Source organism: Vombatus ursinus, unplaced genomic scaffold (assembly GCF_900497805.2).
Source record: "Vombatus ursinus unplaced genomic scaffold, bare-nosed wombat genome assembly UNPS02001419.1, whole genome shotgun sequence".
Lineage (NCBI taxonomy): Eukaryota > Metazoa > Chordata > Mammalia > Diprotodontia > Vombatidae > Vombatus > Vombatus ursinus.
Genome location: NW_020941197.1, coordinates 23,568,821 through 23,595,977, shown reverse-complemented (window position 1 = coordinate 23,595,977; position 27,157 = coordinate 23,568,821). Strand labels below are relative to the sequence as shown.

General features: G+C 37.6%; 1 protein-coding gene across 2 annotated transcripts; it reads left to right on the top strand.

Moving 5' to 3' along the window:
• Positions 1-557: 557 nt before the first annotated feature.
• NAA50 (N(alpha)-acetyltransferase 50, NatE catalytic subunit) lies at positions 558-26,081 on the top strand. 2 transcript variants are annotated; one of them, XM_027868014.1, is made up of 5 exons: positions 558-635; positions 21,546-21,682; positions 22,051-22,170; positions 22,994-23,060; positions 24,612-26,081. In XM_027868014.1, the coding sequence occupies exons 1-5, from the start codon at positions 628-630 to the stop codon at positions 24,790-24,792; spliced, it is 513 nt and encodes a 170-aa protein (XP_027723815.1). In that variant the 5' UTR covers positions 558-627; the 3' UTR covers positions 24,793-26,081. The 2 variants fall into 2 exon arrangements, with proteins under 2 accessions (XP_027723815.1, XP_027723822.1); XM_027868021.1 differs by having other exon boundaries at positions 564-635; positions 21,549-21,682.
• The last annotated feature ends 1,076 nt before the right edge of the window (positions 26,082-27,157 follow it).

Here is a 27,157-nt window from a genome sequence, read left to right as displayed (position 1 = left end):
CGAAGGAGGCGGAATGATCCAAAAGGCCGGAAAAAGCAGGGGTGGGCTAGATCGAGCCAGTCTGAGAGAACAGAAAGAAGGAAAGGTAGAAGGAGGGGCAGAGAGATCCGGAATCTACCGCTTCCAGCACGGCGGGCCAGCCCAATGAAAGGCGTCAGAGGGGGTAAAGGGAAGGAGACATGACTACAGATGGTACAATCCAGGAGGTGGACGGTTTCCTAAGAGATCTAGGTTGGGGCGGGGAGAGGACGGCGAGCGAGCTAGAGGAGGCGGGAGCGGCGAAGCTGCGTGCGCGCCGGCGCGCGCGGAGGAGGCGGGGTGAAAGGTCACGGCGGCGCAGCGGCGGGTCTTGGCTGGCTGGCGGGCAGGAGCGCTGCGAGCGGCCCCGTGTGCACATGTGGAGGAGCGGCGGCAGCCCCAGCCCTAGGGCAGCGGCCTGAGACGCCCTCGAAGGCCGCGGCGGTCCCTAGCGAATCGTGCTCGGCCTCCAGCCCGGAGGCGGTGGCGGCAACGGCTGAGGAGGCGGAGGCCGGTGTGTGGAGTAGGGTCGCTCCCGGGCTTGGGGCGCGGCGGCGGCGACGGCGGCGGCGGGATCGGCGGTAAAGACGGCCACGGCAGGCGGGGAAGATGAAAGGGTGAGGCAGGGGTGCCTGGGCAGCCCTGGGGCGGGGAGATGGCAGCGCGGAGGAGGAGAGAGCGGCGAGTGCGAGACGTGCTTCGCTCTGCCTCCGGGCCGAGGGAGGAGGGAAGGCGGCCTGGTCCGGCGGCCGGAGCAGCCCCGGGCGCGGGGCGAGGGGAGACTAGAGGCCGGGGCGGGGAGCGGGGCCTGGGCTGGGCCTCGGGGGCGCGCGGTGGGGGCGCCCGGGGACGAGGGGGTCGCCGGCTGTTTCCTGGCGGAGGCAGCGAGTGAGCCGCCGCCGCTTCCTCCGCGTCTCGGTACGGGCCCTGGCCGGCCGACCGGCGCTGCCGCCCCGCATGTTCTCCAGCCCCGGGCAGCTGAGAGGCAATTGTGGGCAATGGCCCACCCGGTAAAGAAGTCAGGCAGGAAGGGAGCTCGTGGTTTGACCGGAGATTCGGGTGTCAGAGGCGGGCGGGGGAGGAGAGCCCGGAGGCCGGGGGAGGAGGAGGAGGAGGAGAAGGAGAGCCAAGGACTTGAGGAAGTGAGCGGGCGCTTCGGTAGGTGGAGCCCTCGGCCCTCGCTGTGACCGCTCAGCCCCGCGGGCCGGGCCGGGCCGGGACGGGCACCGGCTTTGTATGCCCGCGGCTGGCCCCGGCGGCTCCGGGAGCCGCAGTTGGACCAAGTGTTTCTCTTCTTTTGTCCTGACTAGAAGGTTACTGTGGGTATTTAAAGCAAAAAACAAGAAAGAACGTACTTGTGTCTTCTGGCCCATTCTAAAAGAGGTTGAATTATTTGAAATGTTGAATGAATTCTTTCCTTGGAAGTCAAATCTCAAAATAGACCTTAGTACAATGAAAGTTTGTGCCCATTTTTCGTTTAAAGGACGTGACCTATAGTTTTTGGATGGTCAAAATCTGTGGTTAAGATGGGGTACTAACTTTTTTTTCTTTTCAGTAATCTAAGCAGGCTGATCAAAATTTATAGTTAGGATGAGGTACTAACCTTTTAAACATTGTTGAAATTGGCCTACTGGGGTTATCAGAAGGTTCAGTGATTTGATTTAGCTTCAGTTTTGCTACACTTCCTTTTTTCCTTTTAAAAATTTTAGGTATGACGTTTGTTACGATGGTGATTTGTTGATTTCTAATCAACTTTTACAACAAAGTTAAAAAACATTTTGTCCTTAGGCAGAAATTTTTCCTAGGGTGTTCTACATCTTCTACCTCTGCCTCCAAACCTTAAAACTGTTAGCTGTTACAATTAATCAGGCATTCTTGATAAAGTTGACTTAGCAGCACATTTATTGGTGCTCATGAAAATTTAACAAAAGGACTCGATGGTGAAATGGGACTACATTATCTTTTATCCTAAAAAGGTTGTTTTTTTTTTTAAAGAAGCTAAGACCACTAATTAGCATAAAAAGTGTGGGAAAGGTAGTGAACTTGTATATTCTTTGGCACTTCAGTTTCATTTAAGTAGTTCATTGAGTGACATAGGAACTATGTATGGTCATCAATCTCGTTTTGATTATTATCATGGCATCATAGATTTAGAACTGGAACAGATCTTGAAGGCCTTCTAGTCCAACTTTCTTGTTTTTTAGATGAATAAACAAGTCTAGAGAGGTTGTGACTTGCAGAACCAGGATTTGAACTCTTGATTCCAAATCCTTCATTCTTTCCAATTTTTCTTGCTGTCCCTCCATTTAAAATCATAGATTTATACCTGGAAAGGGACCTTAAGTAGGAGTTCTTAACTTTTTTGTGTGTCATGGACCCCTTTGGCAGTTCTGTCTCTGTCAGAATAATGTTTTGATAACCTACACGTAATTGGTGGAAACCCTGCAATTTCAGTTAGAAGTTAGTAAAAATAAAGATTTTTTTTATCCATCACAGTTCACAGATCCTCTGAAATTTATCCATTTATTGTAGACCCCAGCATAAGAACCCCTGATCTAGTCCAACTCTGATTGGCTCCTGGTTGATTCTTCCCAGCTGCTAGTGCCTCTTTTGTATTCGTGTTATGTGTACATTCTCTTTCCTATTCACATTTTGTCTTTGTGTGTCCAAGCCCAGCACCTCCCTGGTGGATGTTAGGTACTTAATAAATGCTTGTTGATGGATGGAATTCAATTCAGCAAGTGTTTGTTAAGGCCCTTCAGTAGCAGGTGGGGTGATGGGGATAAGAAATACAGATACAAAAATGAAAGAGTTCCTGCTCTCGAGGAGTTAATGTTGTGTTGGGGAGGAAGGTTCATATACCCAGCTAAGTGCAGAGTAATTGAGTACCAACAGGAAAGGTCTATTGTAAGAGAGAACTTGGACTGAGGCTCATGGAAATTAAGTGACTTGCCCAAGGTCCCATAAGTAGTGACACAGGTGGGATGTGAACCAAGTCCTTTGACACTAAATTCAGTATCAGAAAGTACTCTTTCAATTGTACCATGCTGCCTCATAGGAATTATGTCTACAGCTTTACATAGAATAAGACTTTATTCTAGATATTTATCTGATCTTTAACAAAAGATTGTCTGGAAAGTTCCCATTAAATAAGTACATGGAAGCAGTATTTCAAGATTCTTTAGATTTTCATGTCAGATTTGTGCCCAATCCTGATAAATACATATACTAGATAGACTTCCTTTCTCTTTCCCTTCACCTAAGCCCTTTCTTAGCAACCTATCACTCAATCCCAGCTGAGGAAAAATGCTGAATACCACTTGTGGTTTGCCATTTCTTTCTCCGGTGGATAAAGGCAAACAAGTTAAGTGACTTGCCCAGGGTCACACAGTGAGTGTCAGAAGTCTGATTTGAACTAAGGTCTTCCTGAGTACAGGCCCAGAACTCTGTCCACTCAGCCACCTAGCTATTGGTTTGCCATTTCTTTCTCCAGCTCATTTTACAGGTGAGGAAACTGAGGCAAATAGAGTTGACTTGCCCAGGGTCACACAATTCGGGAATATCTGAGAGCACATTTGAACTCAGGGCCTCCTGACTTCAGGGCCAGCACTCTAACCACTGAATCAGCTACTGCACCAAACCTGCTATACCCAATAGAATAATAGTTCATATATAAAGCTCATAATAACTTTAGGTCAGATTTTTTCTAGGCTAGTATTTCACTTCTTAGACTCTCAAACCTGATTATATCTGGCAGTATTACTATGTTCATGAAGCAAGAGTAAATAGCATCTACATAGCTTAGCCTCAGCCAGTATTGCTCATGGGGATTCAGTAATGTTTGTGAGGAATAATCATAATACTAGGAAAGTGAATCAAAATGGTATCATTTATTGGAAAAGGATGTATAACTCACCCAAACTAGCCTCATATGCTATACCCAACCTAATAACTAGGGGAGCAGGGTTTATTTATTTTTTTTAAAATCCCGTTGCCAAAAAGATGTTTTGTTTTGTTCTGGATATAATAAGAGAAATGAGTATCTTTTTGTAGTATGCAGTGTTTGCATATTTGTTTGTGCCTAACCCTTCTGCCTGTACTGAGACTAAAATAAGGAGAAATGTTATTCTCACCCCAACACACTTAATTTCACCTGAAATAACCTTAATACCATTAGAGACTTCTTCAAGCAGAACATATTTTGTTTTTACTAGAGCAAAAAGGGTTAAATTAAAGAAATAGGTCTTGGTGGGAAAGTGAGAACCGGTGAGCATTCTTCTATCCTCTACACCACTGTTTCTCACTCTTTCCTCCCTTCATCTTTGGGGACAGATTTGAGAAGTGAACTTGACTATGAATTTAGAGTGTATTTTCAAGTTCCTCACATGAAAAATGAAGTGAATTGATAAGTGCCCCCTTTGTATCACCTAGAAATCATGTTCTTGTACTTCAGTGTCTATTTTATAAAACATTTGCTAAGGGGAGAAGGGCTAGATTGAGAGTTCACATGATATTGGTAAATTGTAATGAAAAATCTCAGATTTAATGGTAAACTTCTTGTAACGTAGTTGCCGCTTTCTAATCCCACCCCAAACAAGATATACAGAAATGTAGCTTGACATATATGTGTTTTCACTTCCACATTTCTGTTCTTAACCCTTGACAAGTGAATTAAAAACAACCTGGAGAGCCTAGAAAAACTTTATGAAATACTATGTTTAATTTAGTGCAGTCAATAATTCCTAAATATGCAGTGACATAAATATGGTCTCCATATGCCAAAACACTGTTTCTACAGTAAAGTTCAAGGAAGTGTTTTGCCAAAGAGGTATTTTTCTCTCACTTTCTTGGGGAAAACTCTGAAATGGAGATTGGAGAAAGAAGTGAACAAAAAGGACATACCCAATGTTTTTTCATTCCTAATGTCTTTTTCTCCTTCGTTTAGTGAGTAGAGAGAATAAATTGTTCAATATTTAGCACTCATTTAACTCAGATGTATTAGTCTGGTAAGTACATTTATTTTTGCTTGCACACGCTTAAGACTCCTTTTCTATCCATTTCTAGCGTTCATAAATAGAATGCATACACAGCTATTGTAGCTTCTTTTCCTTGCCTCCTCAGTGTGTGGGGTCAAAATGTATTTTACTGTAGTGGGCTATTGACCCTTACTGGATCATTCTCAGGAAATTTTAATTTTGAGAGTGAGGTAGACAGGTGATACAGATACTGAGTAGTGGGAAAGGGTAGGGCATGGTACTAACATTTCTTCTATCCCCTATTAACAATTTATTGAAACCTAAGAGTAGGTTTCATGGCATGAGTTCTAAAACTTCGTTATGGGAAAAAGAAATGTTAAAAGCAAGTTAAAGCAAAGATTTCACACATCATGTTAAAAAGAAACCTGAGAATAATTTTCATGTACACTGTCATATGAAAGCTGGACAGATAAAGAAAATTAATGTTGTTAACAAAAACTAAGAAAATGTTTTATTAGCCGTTTATGTTCATCACTCTGCTCATATGCAGAGAGCTGATTTTCTTAGCTCATTCAACTTTAACTTTTGATATGTCCATAGTTGGTGGAAAGGAGCAAAGGCACACAGTCCTTTTGGTTTATTACAAAATGAATATAAAGAAGTATAATTTCTTTGATATTTCTACTAAAACTTGCTTGGTTTTTTTTTTTTACCCTAATTTTAGAGGCATCCATGAGGGAAAAGATAATGAAAGTATAGATTTCATCACTGCTAAATTTATGGATTAAATTGTTGGAATTTGGAAATGGTATAGTGCTGGCCTTTCATTTTCTAGATGAGAGACTAGTGTAGGGAAAGCGATTTGTCTTTATTTTTTATTGGGGAGTGGGGCAGTGTGAGGGCCAAATAACATACTTGAACAAATAAGGGGGGGGAGTATTTCAATTACTTCTATTCCTTTGGCATAATTGGGGAGATTACCTTTATTTGCTAAATGATACACCAAGGTTTTGCTCGTGGGGGAAAAATTGTAGGTGCTGAACACTGAACAAGATATTCTCACGTGGTTTATGCCATTGCTACCATGATTTTGGTATTTCTGCTGCCAGAAAGGACAATCTAAAGTGTCTTAGGAGACACAATGTATGGCACTACTGAAATCAGATCAAATAGTTCAAGTGACTGAATCAAACTCCAGGTAATCTAGGGAGGTAGGAAAAGAAAGGGAAAAGGTGAATATTAAAGGGGTTTAGGAATACATAAGCATCACTACCTTGGGTCATACTTCAGCACCTACAAATCTAACAGTCTTACTGATACATGATGTTCCACTTTATGGAATAGCTTGTTTCCTGGATAATGTACACTGTCCTTAAATTTTATCATGGGATCATAGATCTAGAGTTGGAAGAGACCTCTGAGGCCTTTATCTAGTGCAGCCTCCTCATCTTACAGGTGAGGAGACTGAAGCCCAGAATGCCCAAGGCTGCACAGGTAAGTTAGAGGCAGAATTTGAGTCCAGGTCCTCTCTGACAACCAAACCACTGTTTTTTCTCACTGTCACACTACCTTTTACATGGTTTTTTTGTTAATGTTAAAATGGCTTTGTTTGCCAATTTTGTTTTTTCTTGAAATTAATCTTAATCAAGGGAATATGCTATGGATAAACATAGTTAAGGGTCTGTGATTCCCTGATAATGATGAGAAATGTGGATTGGCCAAAACCAAAAAAGCAGACTGCCACCAATTTGCTCTTTAGTCTCAGTGAAGATGGGTTTAAGTAAATTGAAATTAAAATGACCCTTAATTGAAGGTATGAAAGCAGGTAGCAAAAATAAAAGGAAAAACACAAAATACTGTATCTGTTACCATTGACAAAAATATAAATCATGTTAAGCCACTTTTTTTTGGAGTCCATGTACCTACACTGAGACATCCTAAATTTTTGTTTAAAGACTATTTTAGTGGTTGAGGTATGTTAATAGAAACTATTGGGTACAACTGCAGTTAATCACTTTCTTTTGTTTTTCTTATGCTAAGTACTTTAATAATAGGTTTGAAGCCATTATTTGTAGTGCGTTTGCTTCTATGACATGCCTCTTTAGAACCATTTAACCTCAAATATGGCTTTGATCTGCAGAGGATAAGATCTTTTTTTCTCATATGGCAAGGGTAGGTTTCAAACCTAGCTAGCTATGTTGTGTACATATCTGGTGTGATGAACTGAACTCAGAACAGAAGTTGTTAAATGGGGGGGAGGAGAGAGAGCTGCAATATCAGGAGTACTTGGAAAGCAATTGCTTTCTTTTTTTCTTTTCTTTTCTTTCCTTTCTTTTTTTTTAGGTGAGGTGATTGGGGGTAAGTGACTTGCCCAGGGTCACACAGCTAGTAAGTGTCAAGTGTCTGAGGCCGGATTTGAACTCAGGTCCTTCTGACTCCAGGACTGGAGCTCTAGCCACTGTGCCATCTAGCTGACCTTGCAATTGCTTTCTTAGGCCTATTAAAGGAATTGAGTCTCAGATAGTTTTTAGAAAACTCTAGGTTGGTCATCTATGCCAAGTCAGATTCTAGTTTAGAGGAAAAGAGATCTCATTGGACCCAGGTGGCTTTTGATGTCACTCATTTCTGATCTGTGCCTTCTCAGACTTTCCATACTATTCTGTTTGGATCATCCTGTGCACTTATATTTTAATTTATAGTGTGTGTTTTTAACTAATTAGATTATGAGTTTCTTGAGGCCAGACTACTTTATTTCATCTTTGTATCCTTAGTGTCTAGCACAGTGCAGTGTATATCGTATAGGTGTATCATATTAGGTGTATACCTAATAAGTATAAAATGAATTCAGTTCGGGTCAGGGTACTTACTGTTCTTGTTACTTATGACAGGCATTTAGCATACCATAAATACAAAAGAATATATTTCTATAATAACCTAAACATTCCAATATTTAAGCTCTAAATGAGGAAATGTGATCTTAACCCCTTTGAGTGACTTGCAGATTATCATCCTTTCTCAGATTAGTAGAAACAGCCAGGGAATGTGAAATCAGATCAGGCAGTACAAATACTTTGTTTTTCTATGTGTCAGTGAGTAAAAAAAAGAGGAGGAGGGGATTGGGAAAGTATTATCCAGGTAAATAGAGTATGTTGATCTTGGTAATAAGAAAAGGATCTCAAGGCTCTTCTATAAAAATTTAAAATTTATTTCTAGTCTTGCAGGAAAAGATACATTTGAATACAAAAAAAGAAAGGTGTGTGTGTTGAATGGCTTTTCTTGGGTAGAAATGTAGTCAACTGTAGTGTTCAAGAAAAACCTCACATACAAGGCATTTTAAAGCTTCAGCATCATTTCTTTCACTGTTACTACTCTTAACTATTACAGGGGTTGAAAATTTTTCTACTGAGTTCAGTTTAGGATTAAAATTTGTTAGAAAAATTAGTTCTGCTTGATATATTACCAGTGGAAAAAAATGATAAAATTACTTATTAATAAATCTAAATAGGCTTGCATAATTGTCATTGAATTTAAACAAAATAAAGTTGTAGTACTTTCATATGGTGTTTTAGTCTGTCTTTCATTTCAGGTTCACTAGGTGGACTACAACAAACAAAGTTTGCAGTACCATATGTGCAAGAAGTAACAAAACATTCTTTATAAAGAATGTACTTTGAGTTTAATTTTTGTTTGGACTCTACTTATACATCAATATTTGCAATGAAGAGTGACATGGTTCAGCATTTACTGAGTAGTAAAGGTATCTTATTGTAAAGTACAACATTCATCTGTAACTTTGAGTTTAGAATTCTTAAGATCCTTACAGACCCTCTTTCCTAAATAAGCAATCTATCGCACTTCAAAACCTCTAATTTTTTGAAATATATATTAGATTTTACTGAGCATATGCAGTAGTCTTATAGCCCAGAGGTGTCAGACTCATGGCCTTGGGCCACCACAACTGGGAATCAGATTGAAACGTAAACATTTAATAAATAAATAATACAATATAGCATAGATAATGTTAATTTGTGGTTTTCTAATTGTAGTGCTTAGTGCATCCTTTTGGGGGGGAGGTAGTTGACAACACAGTTGTAGCTCAGTTGTTTTTTGTTTTAAATTAGACCTATGATTTGATTGGTTTAGGAAACTCCTATAATGCAGATTGGCAGTTCTGATAATTTACAATCTTAGAGAGATTGCCTGGGACACAGAGAGGTTAAGTGGCTTACCTCTGACTCTCTATTCACTATGTAGTGCTGCCTTTCTTTTTCGCCTATGATTACAGATTTGGCTTCCAAGTTTATCTTGGACTTATCACTGTGAAACAAAAACAGAATCTCCAAATGTTTTTCTTTCAACTTTCACCAAGTTGCCTATGTGTCACAATCTCTACCATTTTGGGAAATGTGGGCAGATGGCTTTTGTTCTTATTCTCTTTCTTTATGGGTACCCTTGATATCATTTCTAAATTTATCTGGCAGCTTTTCCTTTGTAACTTCTAAACTTGCCCAGTCTTCCTAATAATTCCAAGTTAAGTTAACAAACATTCCTATTATGTCTTTTCTAGGTCCTCATAATCTCATGTCTGAAGATAATTGCATTTTGGCTAGCCTTACCTTTATTCACTTCTAATCTTAATTGCCTTTTCTCTTTGGAAATCAAGGATTTGATTTAAAACTCTTCATTTGAAACTAGCATTAATTCTGAGCCTTCCCCAGAGCCTTCCATCTAGAATTCTTTTTTCCCTGATGCAGTTGACATGGTGTATCCCAAGGTTTGGTTCACATCTGATGGACTTGGGCATAGTAACTGCTAAAACTATCACTTAACCTGCTTTCATTTTTACTGATAATTTGTATCTCTAGACTTTATGCCTCTCCTTGAGTTCTGATGCTGGATTCCAAATTTTCTATTGCAGAAGTGGCAGACATGCAGCTGAAAACAGCATTCTGGCCAGAACCTGTCTGATTTTAATGTTAGTGTATTAATAACAAAAAGAAATAGTTGTATAATTTCTCTTCTTAATCAATATACAGCACAAGGAGATCCTTGTGTACAATTTAGTGGCCCCCATTTCTATTTGAGTTTGATACCACTTGTCTACTGGACCTTTCCCCCTCAGGCTCAACCTACAGTTAGCCTCCCTGATTCTCATTCTTTCTCCCCAGCTCTTTTCAGTCCAGCCTGTACACTGCTATTAGAGTACTCACTCTGCTTCTAATTTTTTTTGTGTGATCTTAGGCCAGTTAGTTAACCTCTTGAACTTAGTTTCCTTATTTAATAATAATACTGATAATAATATGACATTTATGTACTACCTTATATACACATATGTATTTGGGTCCTTGTAACAACACTGAGGTATGCAGAGTGCAAGTATTATCTCCGTGTTATAGATGAAACTTAAGCCAAGATTAAATGACTTGCCCGGGGTACTAGAGCTAAGCCAAAACTTGAGCCCAGTTTGTCTTCTTTTTTATGATTCAGTGCTCTTTCCAACATAACAAAGGTGCCCACCAAATAAAGGAGATGGAGAAAAGGAACTGTGTCTCTTAGCCGTGAATAATCATCTTAAGTTTCATCATGTCATTTTGGTCTATCCACCCTTAACTTTCAATGTGCATCTTTCAGTTCTGGTCAGATGGTTTCGTCCAGCTGGAAAATCAAGTTTAGCATGCTGAGGATATGGGTAGTATTGTGCTTAATAACCTTGGGGTGTGTGTGCAAGGAGACCTGCCAGTTTGAGGGCACATCTAGAACAATGTGACTATTTGAAACAGTGTAGTATAAGGCCTTAAGAGTGGCATTACTTGGAAAGGATTCACATTAGCAAAAAGTTTGGAGAAAAGGGGTTCAAGGATGGGAGAAACTACATGAGCAAGGTGGAAAATGTTCGTAGGATGAGATTAGATTATTATTGAAAAATATATCAGTAGTAGAAGAAAGTTGGAAAGATAAATTGGAATTTGACTTATTGGCCTTAACTTCCAGGATAAAGTTTTAATTTTGTCTTTGTAGCGAAATCTACTTTTGTTAAGTGTTATTCTCCAAATCATAGATTTAGAGCTGCAAGGGACCTTAGTGATAGATTGCTTATCCCATAGCATTCATGTGAAGCTCAGACAAAAGTATGTAAAGTTCTTATAAACTTCAAAAATAAATTTTTTTTTTCATCATCAACAAGCTTCCCCCCCCCCCCCATCTCTTTGGCCACTGGGAAAAAACAGTAAGAAACTTTATTTAGAAAATTCATAATTAATGCTATAAGAAATGATGAGCAGATGGACTTCAGAAAAACCTGGAAAGACTTAGATGAACTGATGCCGAGTGAAATGAACAGAACCAGGAGAACATTGTACACAGTAATAGCCACATTGTACGATGACTGATTTTGATAGATTTAGCTCTTCTCAGCAATGCAAGAATCTGAAACAACTCCAAAAGACTCAGGATGGAAAATGCTATCCACATCCAGAGAAAAAACTGTGGCGTCTGAATGCAGATGGAAGCATTCTATTTGCTCTCTTTTTCTTTTGTTGTTTTGTTTCTTCTTTCTCGTGGTTCCTCCCATTAGTTCTAATTCTTCTTTACATCATGACTGAAAATATGCTTAATGTGAATGTGTAAGTAGAGCCTATATCAGATTGCACACTGTCTTAGGGAGGGGAGAAAATTTAAAATTCAGAATCTTATGGAAATGAATGTTGAAAACAAAAAGTTCATAATCAAGCAAAACAAATTCCAACATTGGACATGTTTGAGAATATCTCTTGTGCTGCATATTGAGTCCTTCATCCCTCTGTCATGACTTGGGGAGCTTGCATCATCATTAGTTTTCTGGAATTATGGTTGATCATTGCATTCATCTGAATTCTTTCAAAGTTGTTAATCTTTACCGTCTTGTAACTTTATAAATTGTTCTCCTGGTTCTGATAGTTTCACTTTCTGTCAGTTTATGCAAGTCTTCCAGAAAGGATCCCCTTCATTTCTTACAGCACTGTAGTGTTCCATTATGTTCATAATACCATAATTTATTTGACTATTCTCCAATTGATGGACACCTCTTAGTTTGAAGTTCTTTGCTACTACAAAAAAAGAACTTCTATAAGTACTTTTGTAGATGAGTCCCTTTTTCTTTGCACTCTTTGAGAATATGTGCTTAGAAGTGGTATCACTAGGTCAAAGGGTTTAATTTTTGTGGAATATTATCAGCATCTTGTGGCCTTTTAAATTATTGCTGCTAAACACTTGAATAAATGAATTTTCTCAATTATAATTGAAATTTCAAATTAATACTTGCTTGCTCCACAAGTTGAGAATTTAGGGTCCTTCATTTGGGTGCTGCACTCTATTGAAAGATTAATCAGCACCTTGTGCTGTATATATAGTGGTTTTCTGTATATAGTGTATTATATACACTGTATATAGTGTTTCTCTGAGTCACCTGAGGCCGATAGACTGCTTATTTAGGACATAAGTAGTCATAAATATGGACAGTTTAGTTTTCTAACAAGACAGATCCCATTGTCTTTTTCTCAGTACTTAGACAAATTAAAAGATTTAGTCTTCTGATGCAACTGTTGATCTTTTAAAATTTCTGCCAAATATAGTTCTTACTGCTAAATTAAACTTCTTCCTTGGGTTGGATTAATTGTGATAGGCTGCCAAAGGATAAGATTATGTAATATAAATTTTGTAAATTTAATTTATGTAAATTAAATTTTTCTTAAGACTGTTGATTTTTATGCTATATTATAGTTCTCTTATATTTCTTGAAATAAGAGACCCATTAGGTTAGAAATGCCTTAAACATTTTTATTGTAATTTGTTTTTCCTGTACTTAGGAATACCATCAGAATTTTATTCCTTTTTTAGTCAAAATTTCCAGTGGTAATTGAACTAGGCTATAGTAGTTTAATTCACCAGCAGAAGTTGTACTCTATTTTACTGTTCCAGAGATTCTTAAATTTGAGGATTCTTATTACTTCAAAAGTAGTTAACTAATTGAATCCTTAGGGAAAATCTAGTTTGCAGATCATAAGAAGTCATTTTTTACATAGCTTTGTGTCTTTTTCTGTTCCTGTGTATAATGTACTACTTAATTCCTGAATCAGAATCCAGTTTATTTCTAGCCTGTGTGTTGTTTTCTGTATTCCTGTAGTGTCAGAGCCAAATCACCATTGTTGCCCTCTTTGCTGCCACTCGTTATAACTCAGTTTTTCCTACTCCACAGAATGTTAGGGTTAAAAGGGGACTCTGACACAGCTTTCCACCCCCAAGCTACCATTATACTAAGGAAACTGAGATAAAGAAAAATTATGACATGTGGAAGGTCACAAAGTAGTTTAATTATGGAGCTTATTTAGAACCAAAGTCTCTTGATCCTGATTTAATGTAGTTTCGTTGTACTGTATACAGAAATTTTTCATCAGGAAAGAAACCAAACAAGAGTGTTGGTTAGGAATAGAGCACGTTGAAAAGGACTTACTACGAAGTAACTGTTAGCAGTTAGGGTTAAATTTTTAGTTTAACTATAAATAGCATACTTTAAAGGCCTACTGCTTTTTCCTATGTAAAGTTCCTATCTCTCCTTCCTCAGTTGTCAGAGTGTTGGAATACTTTAATATACCAAAGCATGTTCTGGGATTTAAAACCTCAAGGAGCATTGTGCAATTACTTATAAATGAAGTGAACACATTATTCTTTGTGAAAACGCTTGTTGTATCTCATAAATCCAAGAAATAAATACCTTTCTTTTAGAGAGTTTGAGACAATATAAAGGAAAAAAAATACTTTACCTTATCAGAAAATGGGGTAAGTGGTATGCTGTCTCCACGTAGAAATAATTCTTGCTCCAATATGGAGTAAAAGTGTGTTGATCTTTCTAGCTCCTGAACAGGTCATTTATATATAGCGAATTTGGTCCTTCCTGCTGTGTCAGCAAGAATACCTCCTCATGTCTCACTAGTTTTGTACCTTTATTCCTCTCTTGAGTGATTCTAGATCTCATTTAGGAGTCTGAAGTATTCTATAAACATTGGAAAAAGAAGTATTATATTGATTGGTAGTTATTATTTTTCTGTTTTGATGAAGTATATACCATTTTCTCCCAAACATCTGTCATCCTATGCTGTTTTAGAAATATTGAAAATTGATCCTTCAGTGCCTTCTCAGTTGTCTTCTCCAGCACAAATCTCTCTGTATTACAAGGTTTAATCCCACTGCTCTTCCTGTCTGATTTTCTTGAGTGCCATTTGTCCTTCTTTGTAGATAGGCACAAGAACTGGGAGTGACAGCACATCCAGACCACTGGTCCTGCTTCCAACCCAACCTTCACAGTCATTCTTCTGGGGAGTCAGCTCCTTTGGAGAAGGGACCAGCCATCCCCACCAACTGCTGCCCAGCAGACAGGCAAGCTGGTTTCAGTGAAGCCGTAGGGCACCTTGAGAGACACTGGAGACAGTAAGTGTTAAGCAGATCAGGCCATCACAACCACCTTGACTGCTGTCTTCTCTGGAAGCCAGATAGAGACAGTGAAGGATCCTACACCTGAAACATGGAAATACCACTGCTTCCAGCTCAGCCATCATCGTGGGAAACAACACCTAGGGAGATGCAGTCTGGCAGGTGTTCCATCCACAGCTACCAAAGACTCAGAAAAAAAAGTTTTTGTCACGCAAGTCCTGCCAAGGACCTTGGCGTTATTTAATGCTTCAACGTCCGAAACCGGACATTTATTAGTGAAAATGACATTAAAGAAGAGACATTAACATCTACTTTGCCACCATTGTACCCTAAGATGATGGGACCTTTCTGGCCAACTTGCCGCTTAAACCTTTCATTTGTGTTGTCTTCCTCATTAGAATGAGTTCCCAGAGAGTAGGGACTAGTTGTCTTATTTCTCTTTGTATCTCCAGCATTTAGCTTAGAGCTTTATTTATTTATGATACTTATTTATTGATTTATCAATAGCATTTCAGTGGCTGTGATGTTAAAATCCACATGTGATAGTGGAAGGAAGTTACTGACAGTTTTGTCTGTTTTCCTTCCAGTCTCATTGTTTACTATTCTCTTACTGATTGTAGTTGTGTCTCTAATCAAACTTTTGTACAAATATTTTTCCTTTCAAGTGATATTATTTTAAGCTGATATTAAACATAATCTTCCACTATTATCTTTTATGAGAATCTACAAACAGTCTTAAATACTAAGCCAATCTTGTCCCTGACTTTCAGATCTTTTTGCTTGGCAAGATTCAAGTGCTTTGCTGGTAGGAAGTTTCTGTTTGGTCACCTCACCTGGGTTATTGATTTATTATCAGTTAAACTTTTTTTTAGGAAATAGTAATAGTCTTTTTTAATGTATCTTCTTTTACCCATTTTTCTCCACTAGTATATTTAAAGTGCTTCAATTATATGCCATATGTGGTCGTCGTTGTCCGTCTCCCCCCCCCCCCCCCCCCGTTTGGTATTGTTTAGCCTTGATTTTAACATTAGCAGTGTATCTGTATATGTGTGTATGTACACACAGAATTGACTCTTAACGTCAGTAGCCAGTCACTTCTGTCTTGATATAGTGTCGATTTATATATTTTTTAAATTTATTTATTTATTTTTTTGGGGGAGGCAGTTGGGTTTAAGTGACTTGCCCAAGGTCACACAGCTAGTATGTGTCAGGTGTTTGGTCTGAGGCTGGATTTGAACTCAGGTCATCCTGACTTCAGGGCCCATGCTTTATCCACTGCGCCACCTAGCTGCCCTGATTTTTATTTTTTTACAATGTTATTTGTTGATTATTTTGTTGAACCTCTCCTGACTCTTCTTGAAGGATGAAAGTATTCCATATAGTATAGGAATAAGGTTTCTTTGTAATTTTCAAGATTTTGGGCTTTGTTTTCTCTTTTCTGAAGCTATATATGGTTTTTGCTGTTTTTGTTCCCTATGCCTATGTATGGCACTTAAATTATGAGAATTAGGTGCCCTACAGCTTCATTGAGAATGAGAATTAGAGTATTTGTGGATTTTTCTTTGGAGTGTCTTAATGAATTATTTTTAGAATATCCTTACCTCTTCTGTCTCTAACAAATGCTTGGTCATAAACTAGAATAATCCTCGTGGTGGTGTGGTCTTTTTTACCATTGAACATCGTGAGTAATACTTCAATAGAAGTGGCAAAATATCTCATGAAATGATTCTTGTTGCCTTTGAAAGCATATTAAAATCTAATCCAACTGACTTCCTAGATGTTTCTCCTTGGAATATAAGCAGACTTTCAGTGTAGCTGCAACTTCTTTTTCTTATAGCACAAATGACACAATTGATTCAGCTCCTCCAATAAAATGTTCACTTGGTCACTGGTCAAGATCGCAGATTTATAGTGCCAGTGATTAAGGTAATGTTTATAAGTCGTCTAAAAACTGATTGTTAAGCACTCCCTGCCCCTTTTCTTTAACTCAGCCAATTACTGCAGAATTGGATGAGAGGTTAACCCAGGACCAAAGGCTATTTTATATTTTTTTAATGTTTGTTGCTAGGGTTGTCATGTCCAAAGAATTCATTATTTAGTGACCTGCCTTGTGTTGATAAACCTTTCTGTTTTGAACTAGGCTGGTCCTTGAAAAGGAGATCATCTATTGTTCAGACTGTACTAAAACCTTTCAGATTTTGTGGAACCCAGCAGAGCTTGCAAATGATAGCCTTAGAAAACTTAGTCACTTCTATCCTGTGAGCCATCAGAGTAGGACTTTGTGAAGCTTTCAGATATCACAGTTACACCTGTGCTAAATAAATGGCTTTGAGGAAATGGTGGGCCTGAATCCAACAGACTCTTCAGTATGAGGGTCAGATTTCTGACTAGATTATATCTGCTGTTCATAATTCCAGCAGAACAGAAAGAGGAGAGGGGCAGTGGGAGGCAGCCCACACATTCTAATCTTTCTCATTCACGTGTCATTGGGGATAGTGATATTTCAACTCCTTGGACTTTTAACCCCTTACAGTAAATTTAAATACATTTGGTAATCCTAATCTAGAAGTTTAGGTATTTCTATTTCTAGATTGTCAGAACATGAGTTACTTCTGTGCGTTTTCACAGATGGCTTCAGAGGATAAGATTATGTAGTCATTTCAAAGACATTTACTGGTATAATTTCTAATACTTTGTACGTTAATCTGGATTCTTAGCAATTCTGAATTAGAAAGCATGGCCAATAAAATTCTTTGGTTGCTTATTGCCAGATAATACTTTCCTAAAATTATTTTCAAACTGCTCATTTACCTCCTGGTTTGTGCCTTTAATGTAGCATGATCTATTTACTAAGGTATATTTACAAGTTGATGATACTGCTCTGCTATATTTAAAATACCCACAGGCTTAAATTTCAGCCAAGTGATCAGTTACAGAAGTATCTATTTCAATCAGACCTCCCTCGAAGGGAACTATATTTGAAGTTGAGTTTTGCTGACGAGATTCTATGTAATAAGCATGTCTAAACAGCCTCTCGTACTCTGATGATGCTAAAGCTTAATACTGTCTACTTTCTACAAAAATCTGTTGTACGGCAGTTAAACATTGTCCTATGTTCAGGGTTACTTTGTCCTTTCTGCTCAACTTCCTGGTTAGCTTTTACTGATGTTTTTAATCACTCTACCTGTCAAGAAGTTCTAAAACTAAAATACTCTTGCTGTAATGTAAACTCTTTCCCCTTCCCCAAATCTCTTAGTGAAAATGGAGAATAGCTAATCTGTTCTTTGTCTGTAATATTTTATCTACTTAAAGGCTGGTTAGGTGTGGTCAACCTAACAACTGGACTATGACTTTTGCTTATTTCTTTTGAATCATAATTGTGGTAAGAAAGTCATAGGCACAAAGCAATGTATTTTTTGTTAGAAGAGACCTGGGTTCAGTGCTAGCTTAGCTTTGTGACCATGAGCAAGTCATGTAACCTCTTTGAACTTGTTTCCTCCTGTAAAATACTTGAGATACATACTTCACAGGATTATGAGTCTTGAGGCTGTATGTAGATGTAAATTTTGAGAAAAATTTTTTTGATAAAATAGTGAAAAATGAGCTGAGGAAAAAGTAGTCATTAATGGGTCAGTGTCATCTTGGAAGAGAGGTAACCTCAGAGTGCCATGACCCCCTCCCCCCCCCGGGGGGTGATTCCATCCTGTTTAACCTTTTTATCAGTGAGTGCAACATTGGTGGAGGCCACTTTATGGTATGGCGTGCCCATACATAACAAAGTCATCCTTGTTTGGTGACTCTCAGTTTGTCAAAGACTATGCATGCCAAATAAAGATGTAGATGTGATACTTATCAAATTATCAGAAGATACGAAATGAGAAAGAATAGCTAACATGTATCACTTTTAAGTTTTTCAGAGTGCATTACAAATACCTCATTTTACAATAACCCTGGGAAACTGAGGCAGACAAGGTTAAGTGACTTACCCAGGGATATAAATAGTGTCTAAAGCCAGATTACTAACATTAGGTAACAAAATCAGGATCTGAGATTTTGACATTAGATGAGATTTAATAGGAATAAATTAGAGCTACTCAAAAGTGGAATGGCTTACTTAAAGAAATAGTATTTGATTAATAAAAGCAGTGTTACTAATCAAATCCAATTTGGAGGTCGCCAGAAGAAATTCTTAAAATAAGATAGGAGAGAGACAAGGTGGGGATTTTTATTTTGCTGAAAGAAAAAGAGGGAGTTCTTTACCCCTTGCCCAGCAACCATTTTCTGACCAGATTTGCCTCTTCAGGAAAGTTAGAAGGTAGAAAAGTTGAGTACAACAGGGTTTTGTTGCAGTGTGTTCGTGTTATTGGTATGAGGCAACATTTTGTTGTGGTATGTCTGCACATAATAAAGTCATTCTACTTTGGTTACCTCTCAGTTTGTCAAAGCATGTACCAGAGGATCACAAGCTCTAGAAGGATCTACTGTGCTAGAGAAGCTTTGAGTATAGCCCTAGCAACAATTTTTCTGCTTTTAGAAATCCATCCTACTGAAGTGTAGAGAGATTTAGTACCAGTTAGTTGACCAGCTGATGATTTATTTTTTGGCCATGGGACCCTCAAAAAAAAATACAAAATGATTGTCCTTCTATGCAACTATTATCTGTTCTTGCAATGATGATGGGTTGAACAAATTAATATATAACTAACTTTGAATACTGGGGCTTAAGGTTCTTAATAAACTCATGAAATTAATCTTATGAGAAATTAATATCATATGATCATTATTTTGAAATGCTTCTTTTTTGCTGGTCTTTTGGAATTGCTACTTCAAGAAGTGTCTTCCCCCCACTTCCACCTTATTCTTAGTATTAAAAATCTATACCTGTATTCAAGTAAGAAGTACTACGTTTGAGGATAAGGTGATGGCAGTGAGGAGTAGAGAAAAATAAACAAGTTTAAAGTTTGACTCAACAATTTTAAGAGAAATGAAAACATACAATTACTTAGATTTTTTTAAAGTGTGGTTTTTGTAATTTGTGTTACTTGTTGTATGAGATATGATCACAGACTAAGACCTAGAAAAGGATTGTAGAGGTTATCTAGTCCAAACTCTCTTTGCCAGCTTTTATTGACAGGAAAATCAGACACAGAAGTGAAGTGAATTGTCTAAATTTATTAAGCATATAGATAGATGGCTTCCACTTTTATTCACTTTGCATTTTCCATCCATTTATTCAGTTTTGCCTAATGTTGGTAGCTTTTGAAAGATTATGAATACAGGAATGACATAGAAGTTGTGCATGAGGCGGATTAGTTAGGGCACTTCAGAGGATAGATTGGAGACAGGAGAGGATAAAAGTATGAGGATCTTTTAAGTTATTGCAATAATACAGGAGAGTTGTAATGAAGGCCTACGGTACTGTCTTGTCAAGAATTTAAAGACATAAGAGATATTTCAAAAGGTAGAATAAACAGATTTTCATAATGTTTAAATTATGAGGGAAAAGGAAATACTAAGATGATGATACTGATATCAAGGTTTAGGGAGATTGGGTGAATTGTGGTACTACTGAAATCAGATTCTGGAGGGGGTGGGGTATGCTTAGTTTTAGGTAAGTATTAGATTATTGAGCTTTTTGTGAAAGGAAATTTTTTAAAGCAAAATCTGTTCATTTGGGATCTATTCAGAATTTTTTTGTAGAGCTAAAAGTTGTCCAAAATGTGTTCCCCTTTGAAAGGTCATTTTGTTGTGAAATTTGAAAAATGTTGTTGTTCATTTTTTTGTAATATTGTTTATTTGCATTTGGGAGCAAAGGTGACACCACTAGGTGAAGGTACAAAAGGCTATTTTCAATACCAAAAAAATTATAAAATTGTGAGTGGAAAGGATTTTAGAGGTCATCTAACCCAATCCCCTTCCAAATTCTAGAATTTTTTATACAACAGCCTATGTTCATCCATCCTGTGATTTCAGTGGTTGAGCAGTCTATTATCTAGTGCTTTGTTGGGTGAGTCTGATTTTTATAAAGGTGTTACTTTTAACCCTCAATTTACCATCCATGGTACTTCTAGGTACTTAAATCCACTGATCTAAAAACTCTTGCGGAGTTATGTTAATGACATTCTTGGTAAAGGCTATTGGTAAATGTTGTACTGTTGGTGTCTGTATTTTTTCATATTTTTAATCAATATTTAGGGCAGCTAGGTGTCAGTGGGTAGAGTGCTGGGCCTGGAGTCGGAGAATGGAGTTCAAATCCCTCCTCAGACACTTATACTACCTATGTGACTGTGGGCAGGTCACTTAACCACAGTTGCTTCAGTTTCCTTACCTGTAAAATAAACTGGAGAAAGAAGTGGCAACCCACTCTAGGAACTACCAAGAAAATTCCGAAAGGGATCGTGAAGAATTGGAAGTGACTGAAACCACTGAATAGCAACAAAGTCAATATTTCAGCAGTGTTCTTCCCTAGGGCCCATCACCTGGTTGGCTGCCAGGTAACATTTTTTTTTTGGCCACAGCAACTTTCAAAGACTATTTACTAAATTGTAGAGGGGTTACACTGTTACGAGAACCTGTGTTGCATGTACCTAAAATATTATAATACCCCTTCCTGACTTTTGTGTTCACTCGATAACTGAAAGTTGCAGCTTTATTCATTGACTTCAGCCTTTTGTTTTCAACTGTGTTAATTATTTTGTTCATTTCTTTTAGATGGATTGTTCTGTTACAGTAGCAACCTTGTGAAATAAATGAATATTTTGTTGTTTTGTCTTAGATCTAAAATTAGGTGAAAAAATTGTTTCACTGAATGCAAAATATTGCCAGGCTGTCATTTTAACTAATTGTGCCCAAACAACATTTGTCTTATTATAATAGAAATATGTAATTATATGTTTCCTGTGGAGCCTTTATTACTTACCATAACTACTTGCAAAAAGATTATGTTGAATCTTTTAATTCTCATGGAGGAAAATAGAAATGTAAACTCATTATTCATATAGAAGTCAGGCTTTTTTGGCACGGTATTAAAGTAGTTCCAATAATTGTCATTTGTGGGGGTATTGAGCACATTTTGGTTTGTTCCAGTAGCCGGATCGAGCTGGGAGACGTGACACCACACAACATTAAGCAGTTGAAGAGGTTAAACCAGGTCATCTTTCCAGTCAGCTACAATGACAAGTTCTACAAGGATGTGCTGGAGGTTGGCGAACTAGCAAAACTTGGTATGTGGTTCATGTTTTATTGATATTTTTGACATTGAAATCTTAAACCTGTGTACTTTTCTACAAATAAAATTCATTGTAATTTAGTTTGACGAAGATTAACTTTGATAACAAAAAGGCAGCATGGTTTAGTAGGTAAGGAGAACTTGGGAGTCAGGAAGACCTGACTTCAAGTACTCTCTGATGATATCAACTGTCATCATGGTCATGTCACTTCCCAACACAGGAATTCCCTACAATGATGTGAAATCATAGGTTCTACCCAAGAAAACCAAAGAACTACTGATAGGGGAAGGGGACCAAATAATATTTGCTTAACAAATATTTGCTGTTGAACCTCAAACCTTTGTTTGTATCCTTTCATGCAGCTTATTTCAATGATATTGCAGTGGGTGCAGTATGCTGTAGAGTGGATCATTCACAGAATCAGAAGAGACTTTACATCATGACACTAGGATGTCTGGCACCTTACCGAAGGCTAGGAATAGGTAATTTTTTTTTTTTTCATTTTCCTGAAAGAAACTTGAACATATTGCCTTCTTTTAACTGACACGTCTTGGTATGGGGGTGAGATGGAATTTCTAAATAAATTTTTTTCTACTCATTTGGACAGATTTTCAAAGAGAATACTGGCCTGTGTTGTAGATCAGAGTAAGAGATAATTAGTATTAACATATAACTAATTAAGGCTTAATGCTTTGTCTTATGCTCTTAAAATTCACATTCATAGCATCTCATTAGAAATTATAGCTTAATAGGTCAGCTGATGATGCATTTCATTCAATCCTGAATGGGAATTTTGCTATTAGAGAATTGGCTATAATATCTCAAACGTCAGTTGGGCTTATGTTACTTCTTTCTTCTTGAGGGAAACCTATAGAAAGTTGTCCTCCCAGCTCTTTAATGTATGCAAATCTAAGATCCTGGAACATAAATGTTTATGGCATTTTTCTTGAAAAATGTAGGTATCTTAATCATTTTCATTAGAAGGCATTTTTATACCTGTGTAATAGAAAAACTGGAGAACTATTACTGATCTCTTGAACTCTTAAGGTTAATACTGTTTAGGCTTTGGAGATTGTTAGCTAAAATGTGATTAGTTTTTTGAGGAAGTTAACACATTTAAGAGGACAGTCAAGATTAGAAGTCAAACCAGTGACCTCTCAAAATCCTTTTGGGATAAATGTTAGTCTTATTTCCAATTTCCCAAAGTGAAGCTGTTTAATGTGCATCAGGGTGTAGCATACAAGGGTTGAAATTGTGATTTTGTTTCAATAAATAGCTTTTAAAATGTATTTTACTTATTTACAGGAACTAAAATGTTGAATCATGTCTTAAACATCTGTGAAAAAGATGGCACTTTTGACAACATTTATCTGTAAGTAAATTATTTACATATCCTTGTTTAAAGAACTACTATGTTGGAAATAATAGCTTAATATTTATGTAATGATTTTCATATCTTAAAAGTTCTTTTACATATATTATCTCTTATTCTTCCTGTTTAATAGATGAGGGAACTGAGACAATGAAAAAGCTCTTTATAGACTGGCTAGAGTGGCATACTTTATGTTTAATTCAAGATTGTCACTGACCTTGAAGTATTAATGATGAAAGATTTGAGGATATTCAGTTGATACAGGATATTTTGTTGTATATTGTGCCTTTTTTCTGTTTTTGTTTTTTTTTTTATTAATTTATTTTGATTTATCAACAATCACTTCCATGTTTGAGTTTAAAATTTTTCTCCCCCTCCCTCCCTACCACCAAGATGGCATACAATCTGATATAGGCTATACATATACATTCCTATTAAACATATTTTCACATTAGTGATGTTGTAAGTAAGAATTAGAACCAATAGGAGGAACCACAAGAAAGAGGAAACAAAACACAGCAGAAGAAAAAAATAGCAAACAGTATGCTTCAATCTACATTCAAACTCCATAGTTTTTTCTCTGGATGTGGATAGCATTTTCCATCATGAAGCCTTTGGAGATGTCATAGATCCTTGTATTGCTAAGAAGGGTTAAGTCTATCAATATTAGTCATAGCACAACGTGGCTGTTCCCGTGTACAATGTTGTTCTGGTTCTGCTCACTTCACTCATACAATACATTCAGTCCATACAAATCTTTCCAAGTTTTTCTTACGTCTGCCTGCTCCTCATTTCTTACAGCACAATAGTATTCCATTACATTGGTATACCACAACTTGTTCATCCATTCCCCAATTGATGGGCATCCTTTCAATTTCCAATTCTTTGCCACCACAAAAAGAGCTGCTATAAATGTTTTTGTACATGTGGGTCCTTTTCTCATTTGTATGATCTCTTTGGGATATAACCCTAGAAGTGCTATTGCTGGGTCAAAGGGTGTGCACATTTTTATAGCCCTTTGGGCATAGTTCCGTTTTTGACCACCTTTAATTATATGCCTAGCAGTGGGAACTCTTGGACATTAGTCACTTTTTTTAAACCATAACTCCAAAACGATTTCCACAACTGTTGGTCAAATTCATAGCAGCACTATTAGCTTGTTAAAGATTGGTGTTCATGGCACACTCAGTGTCAAGGTTGAATTCTAGGCCCCTTCTTAACCCAAAATTTCTTCAAAGATTCACCTGATCTTTGTAACTTCAGAATAGAGAGATTTTGTTGAGAGGTTCCCCCCCCCCCCACATAAGCCTGTGAAGGTGGTAAGTGAAGATTCACCATCACTATCATAAAAAACTATAAACTTAAGCCTTACTAATAGTGTAATATTAGTGTAAGTACTTACTGATTTGTAAGATTCTGGTTAAGTGCCAACTCCATTTTTACCTGTTTGACTTTTAAGATAGTTGTATAGACATCTGTGGGCTAAGAGATACTACTGATCATGGAATCTGTACTTATAAGTATTTTTCATGATATCCTTTTATACTTTAGGCATGTCCAGATCAGCAATGAGTCAGCAATTGACTTCTACAGAAAATTTGGCTTTGAGATCATTGAGACGAAGAAAAACTATTACAAGAGGATAGAGCCAGCGGATGCTCATGTGCTACAGAAAAACCTCAAAGTTCCTTCTCTTGGCCAGAATGCAGACGTGCAAAAGACCGACAACTGAACAAATTATGAATGAACTTTCTTGCACTTGCTTGTCGCCAAATAAAAGAGAGGCCCTTTGATTTCTCTTCCCTCCCCCTTTTAGCAGCTTTTTTCCCCCTCCTTAACCTTATTTCTCTTCTCCTTTGTTCCTTTTCCTCCAAAATTTTAATACTTCTTCCAAGGACTGTAAAATTAATCATGTTTGGGTTTTTTGTTTGAGGTTTTGGGTTTTCTTTTTTTTTTTTTTTTGAGGGGTAGGGTGGGTAAAGGGTGGAAGAGGTGTCTTATTTCTTTAGTTTTACAGTTGGAGGGGATAGGTGGTCCTAAAAAAATTGGATGTTATAATTTCAGATTTACTTTTGAGTGATTTTATGTCCTGCTTTCACATTGAAGGGCAGATATTAACAAATTGTGTATTTCTCTTTTCTCCTCCCCCCCCCCCAAAAAATAGCAATATCTTGTCCTCTAATTCACAGACAAGTTTTGTGTGTTTGTGGTGTTTGGGATTTAAAAAAAAAAATCTGTGGGATACTTAATCCCCTGAAACATTGCCTTGCACTCCACCTTTCAACCCTTCTGAGATATTTCTCAGGAGTTTGGAGCATTGTTAACCCTGTAAGAAATATTAAGCTTGATCCTTTTTTTTTGAAAAGCAAATATTTCCTCCTAATCTTTGTAAGGGGGTGAAAAGTGTTACGTCCTTTGGTCTCAGTATTTTTGAGTTAAGCTTCTCTGCTTTTGCTGATGAGTGGACTGGTTGTCTTGTAGGCATCTCCTACCTGCTGCTGATTGTTACTAGTGGCATTAATTATTTTTGGTGTATATCGGCTGGTAAGATGTTAATGAAGTCCTTAACATTCCAGCTAGTACTATGTAGACCTGAAAGTACTTAATTGACCTGAAAGGTTTGGTGTGACTTGCTTTCCTCCTATTTTCTGCAAACACTTTGTCTGCTTTTGGAATCCTTAATAGTGGTCAGTCCCAGCTTTGCCATTGAGTGGACACCCTTATATAAGTCAGTCCTCCTAAATTAACCTGGATGCAGGTACTTGGGCTTTTAAGGAATTGCTCATCATTTTATTCAAAATATCTGAAGTGAGGTTTAGGTGGGCTTATGCATGATGATTTGTGCATTTGTCGGCTCCCCCCCCTTAAAATTCAGCTGATGCAGACTCCTAAACCTGTGGCCACTGGGATTTGAGGTGCAGGGCAAAGAATGTGTGCAAATTATTGTTCTGAGAATTATAATACAGGGATCTTATGCTTACCCATAACCTACCAGGAAACATCCCAAATTTGCTTACACCATGTGCCTGCCTTGTTTTCGTTACAGAACATTGGGGAATGGAGGTGTTAAACATGTTTCTGCTCTTGAAAATCGTTTTCCCAGAAGGTGTTAAATAATGCAAATGTCACTGTGACTGCCTCTGCCCACTGAACTGGTTTTATGCCATATCATTTTATGGCATATAAAAAGAGGGTATTGACTGGTTGACTATAATACATTACTTTTGTGCTAATTAAGAGCTATAGGAAATAGGTCTATGAAAGTTAGAAATGCACATGATTTCATGCTTCCCTCTCATGATCCTATCCCCTATATATTTTAATTTTGAGTTGCCAGTGTTGATGCCTAATAATGCAAATGTTATTATTTAGACTCTTGGACATATAATACATAGGGTTTGAACTGTCTGTCCTTTGTTTTTAAGGATACAGTCAAATTATATTTTTGTCCTTTTATGTAAAGTTTTACACATTTGAAGAGGTGACAGATTCCACAGGTCCTTTGTCACACATTTCATAGCCATCTTACTTTTCAAGAGATACTGTATGAAATCATAACTTTCTCCATCTAGGATCATCTTGGGTGCCATAATTAAGTGCTACCAAAAAGGGAGGTCCTTAATGAGTGTAGTGATTCTAGTCATTGACTACACTGGAATCTACAAATGAGTTCCTGATCCACGGTGTATGACAACTTTAAGCTGTGCGTAAAAGAGGCCCTAATTTTCATATGTAGATGAAATTCAGATTATGGTTATTAAGAAAACTGACTGTATTTGAATTAAAAAACATACTCAGATAGCAGAACTTCAGATTTTTTGTAAGCTTCCAGAATTCAATATAGGTTGTAATATGTATATGACTAATTTGAGGTCACTTTACTTCCCTTTTCTAAAACCATTTACAGTGAACCATCATTACTTCTGTGAATGTTCCCTAAAAGTGGTTATTGAAAAACTATATCAAAGAGTAGCTATCTCATTGTGAACCACAAGTACATTTTATATAAGGGGGAAGAAAAAATCCAGTTCAGTAGATGGGTACCCTCTTGTAGAGATGCACTGTTATAGTCTGTCTCTTTTCTTCCTTCCCCCCCC

Excerpts from the sequence above, each read along its gene's own strand:
- NAA50 (XM_027868014.1), top strand. Across the intron at positions 22,171-22,993 it reads TTACCGAAGGCTAGGAATAG|GAACTAAAATGTTGAATCAT; the intron begins GTAATTTTTTTT and ends ACTTATTTACAG. Across the intron at positions 23,061-24,611 it reads ACTTTTGACAACATTTATCT|GCATGTCCAGATCAGCAATG; the intron begins GTAAGTAAATTA and ends TTTATACTTTAG.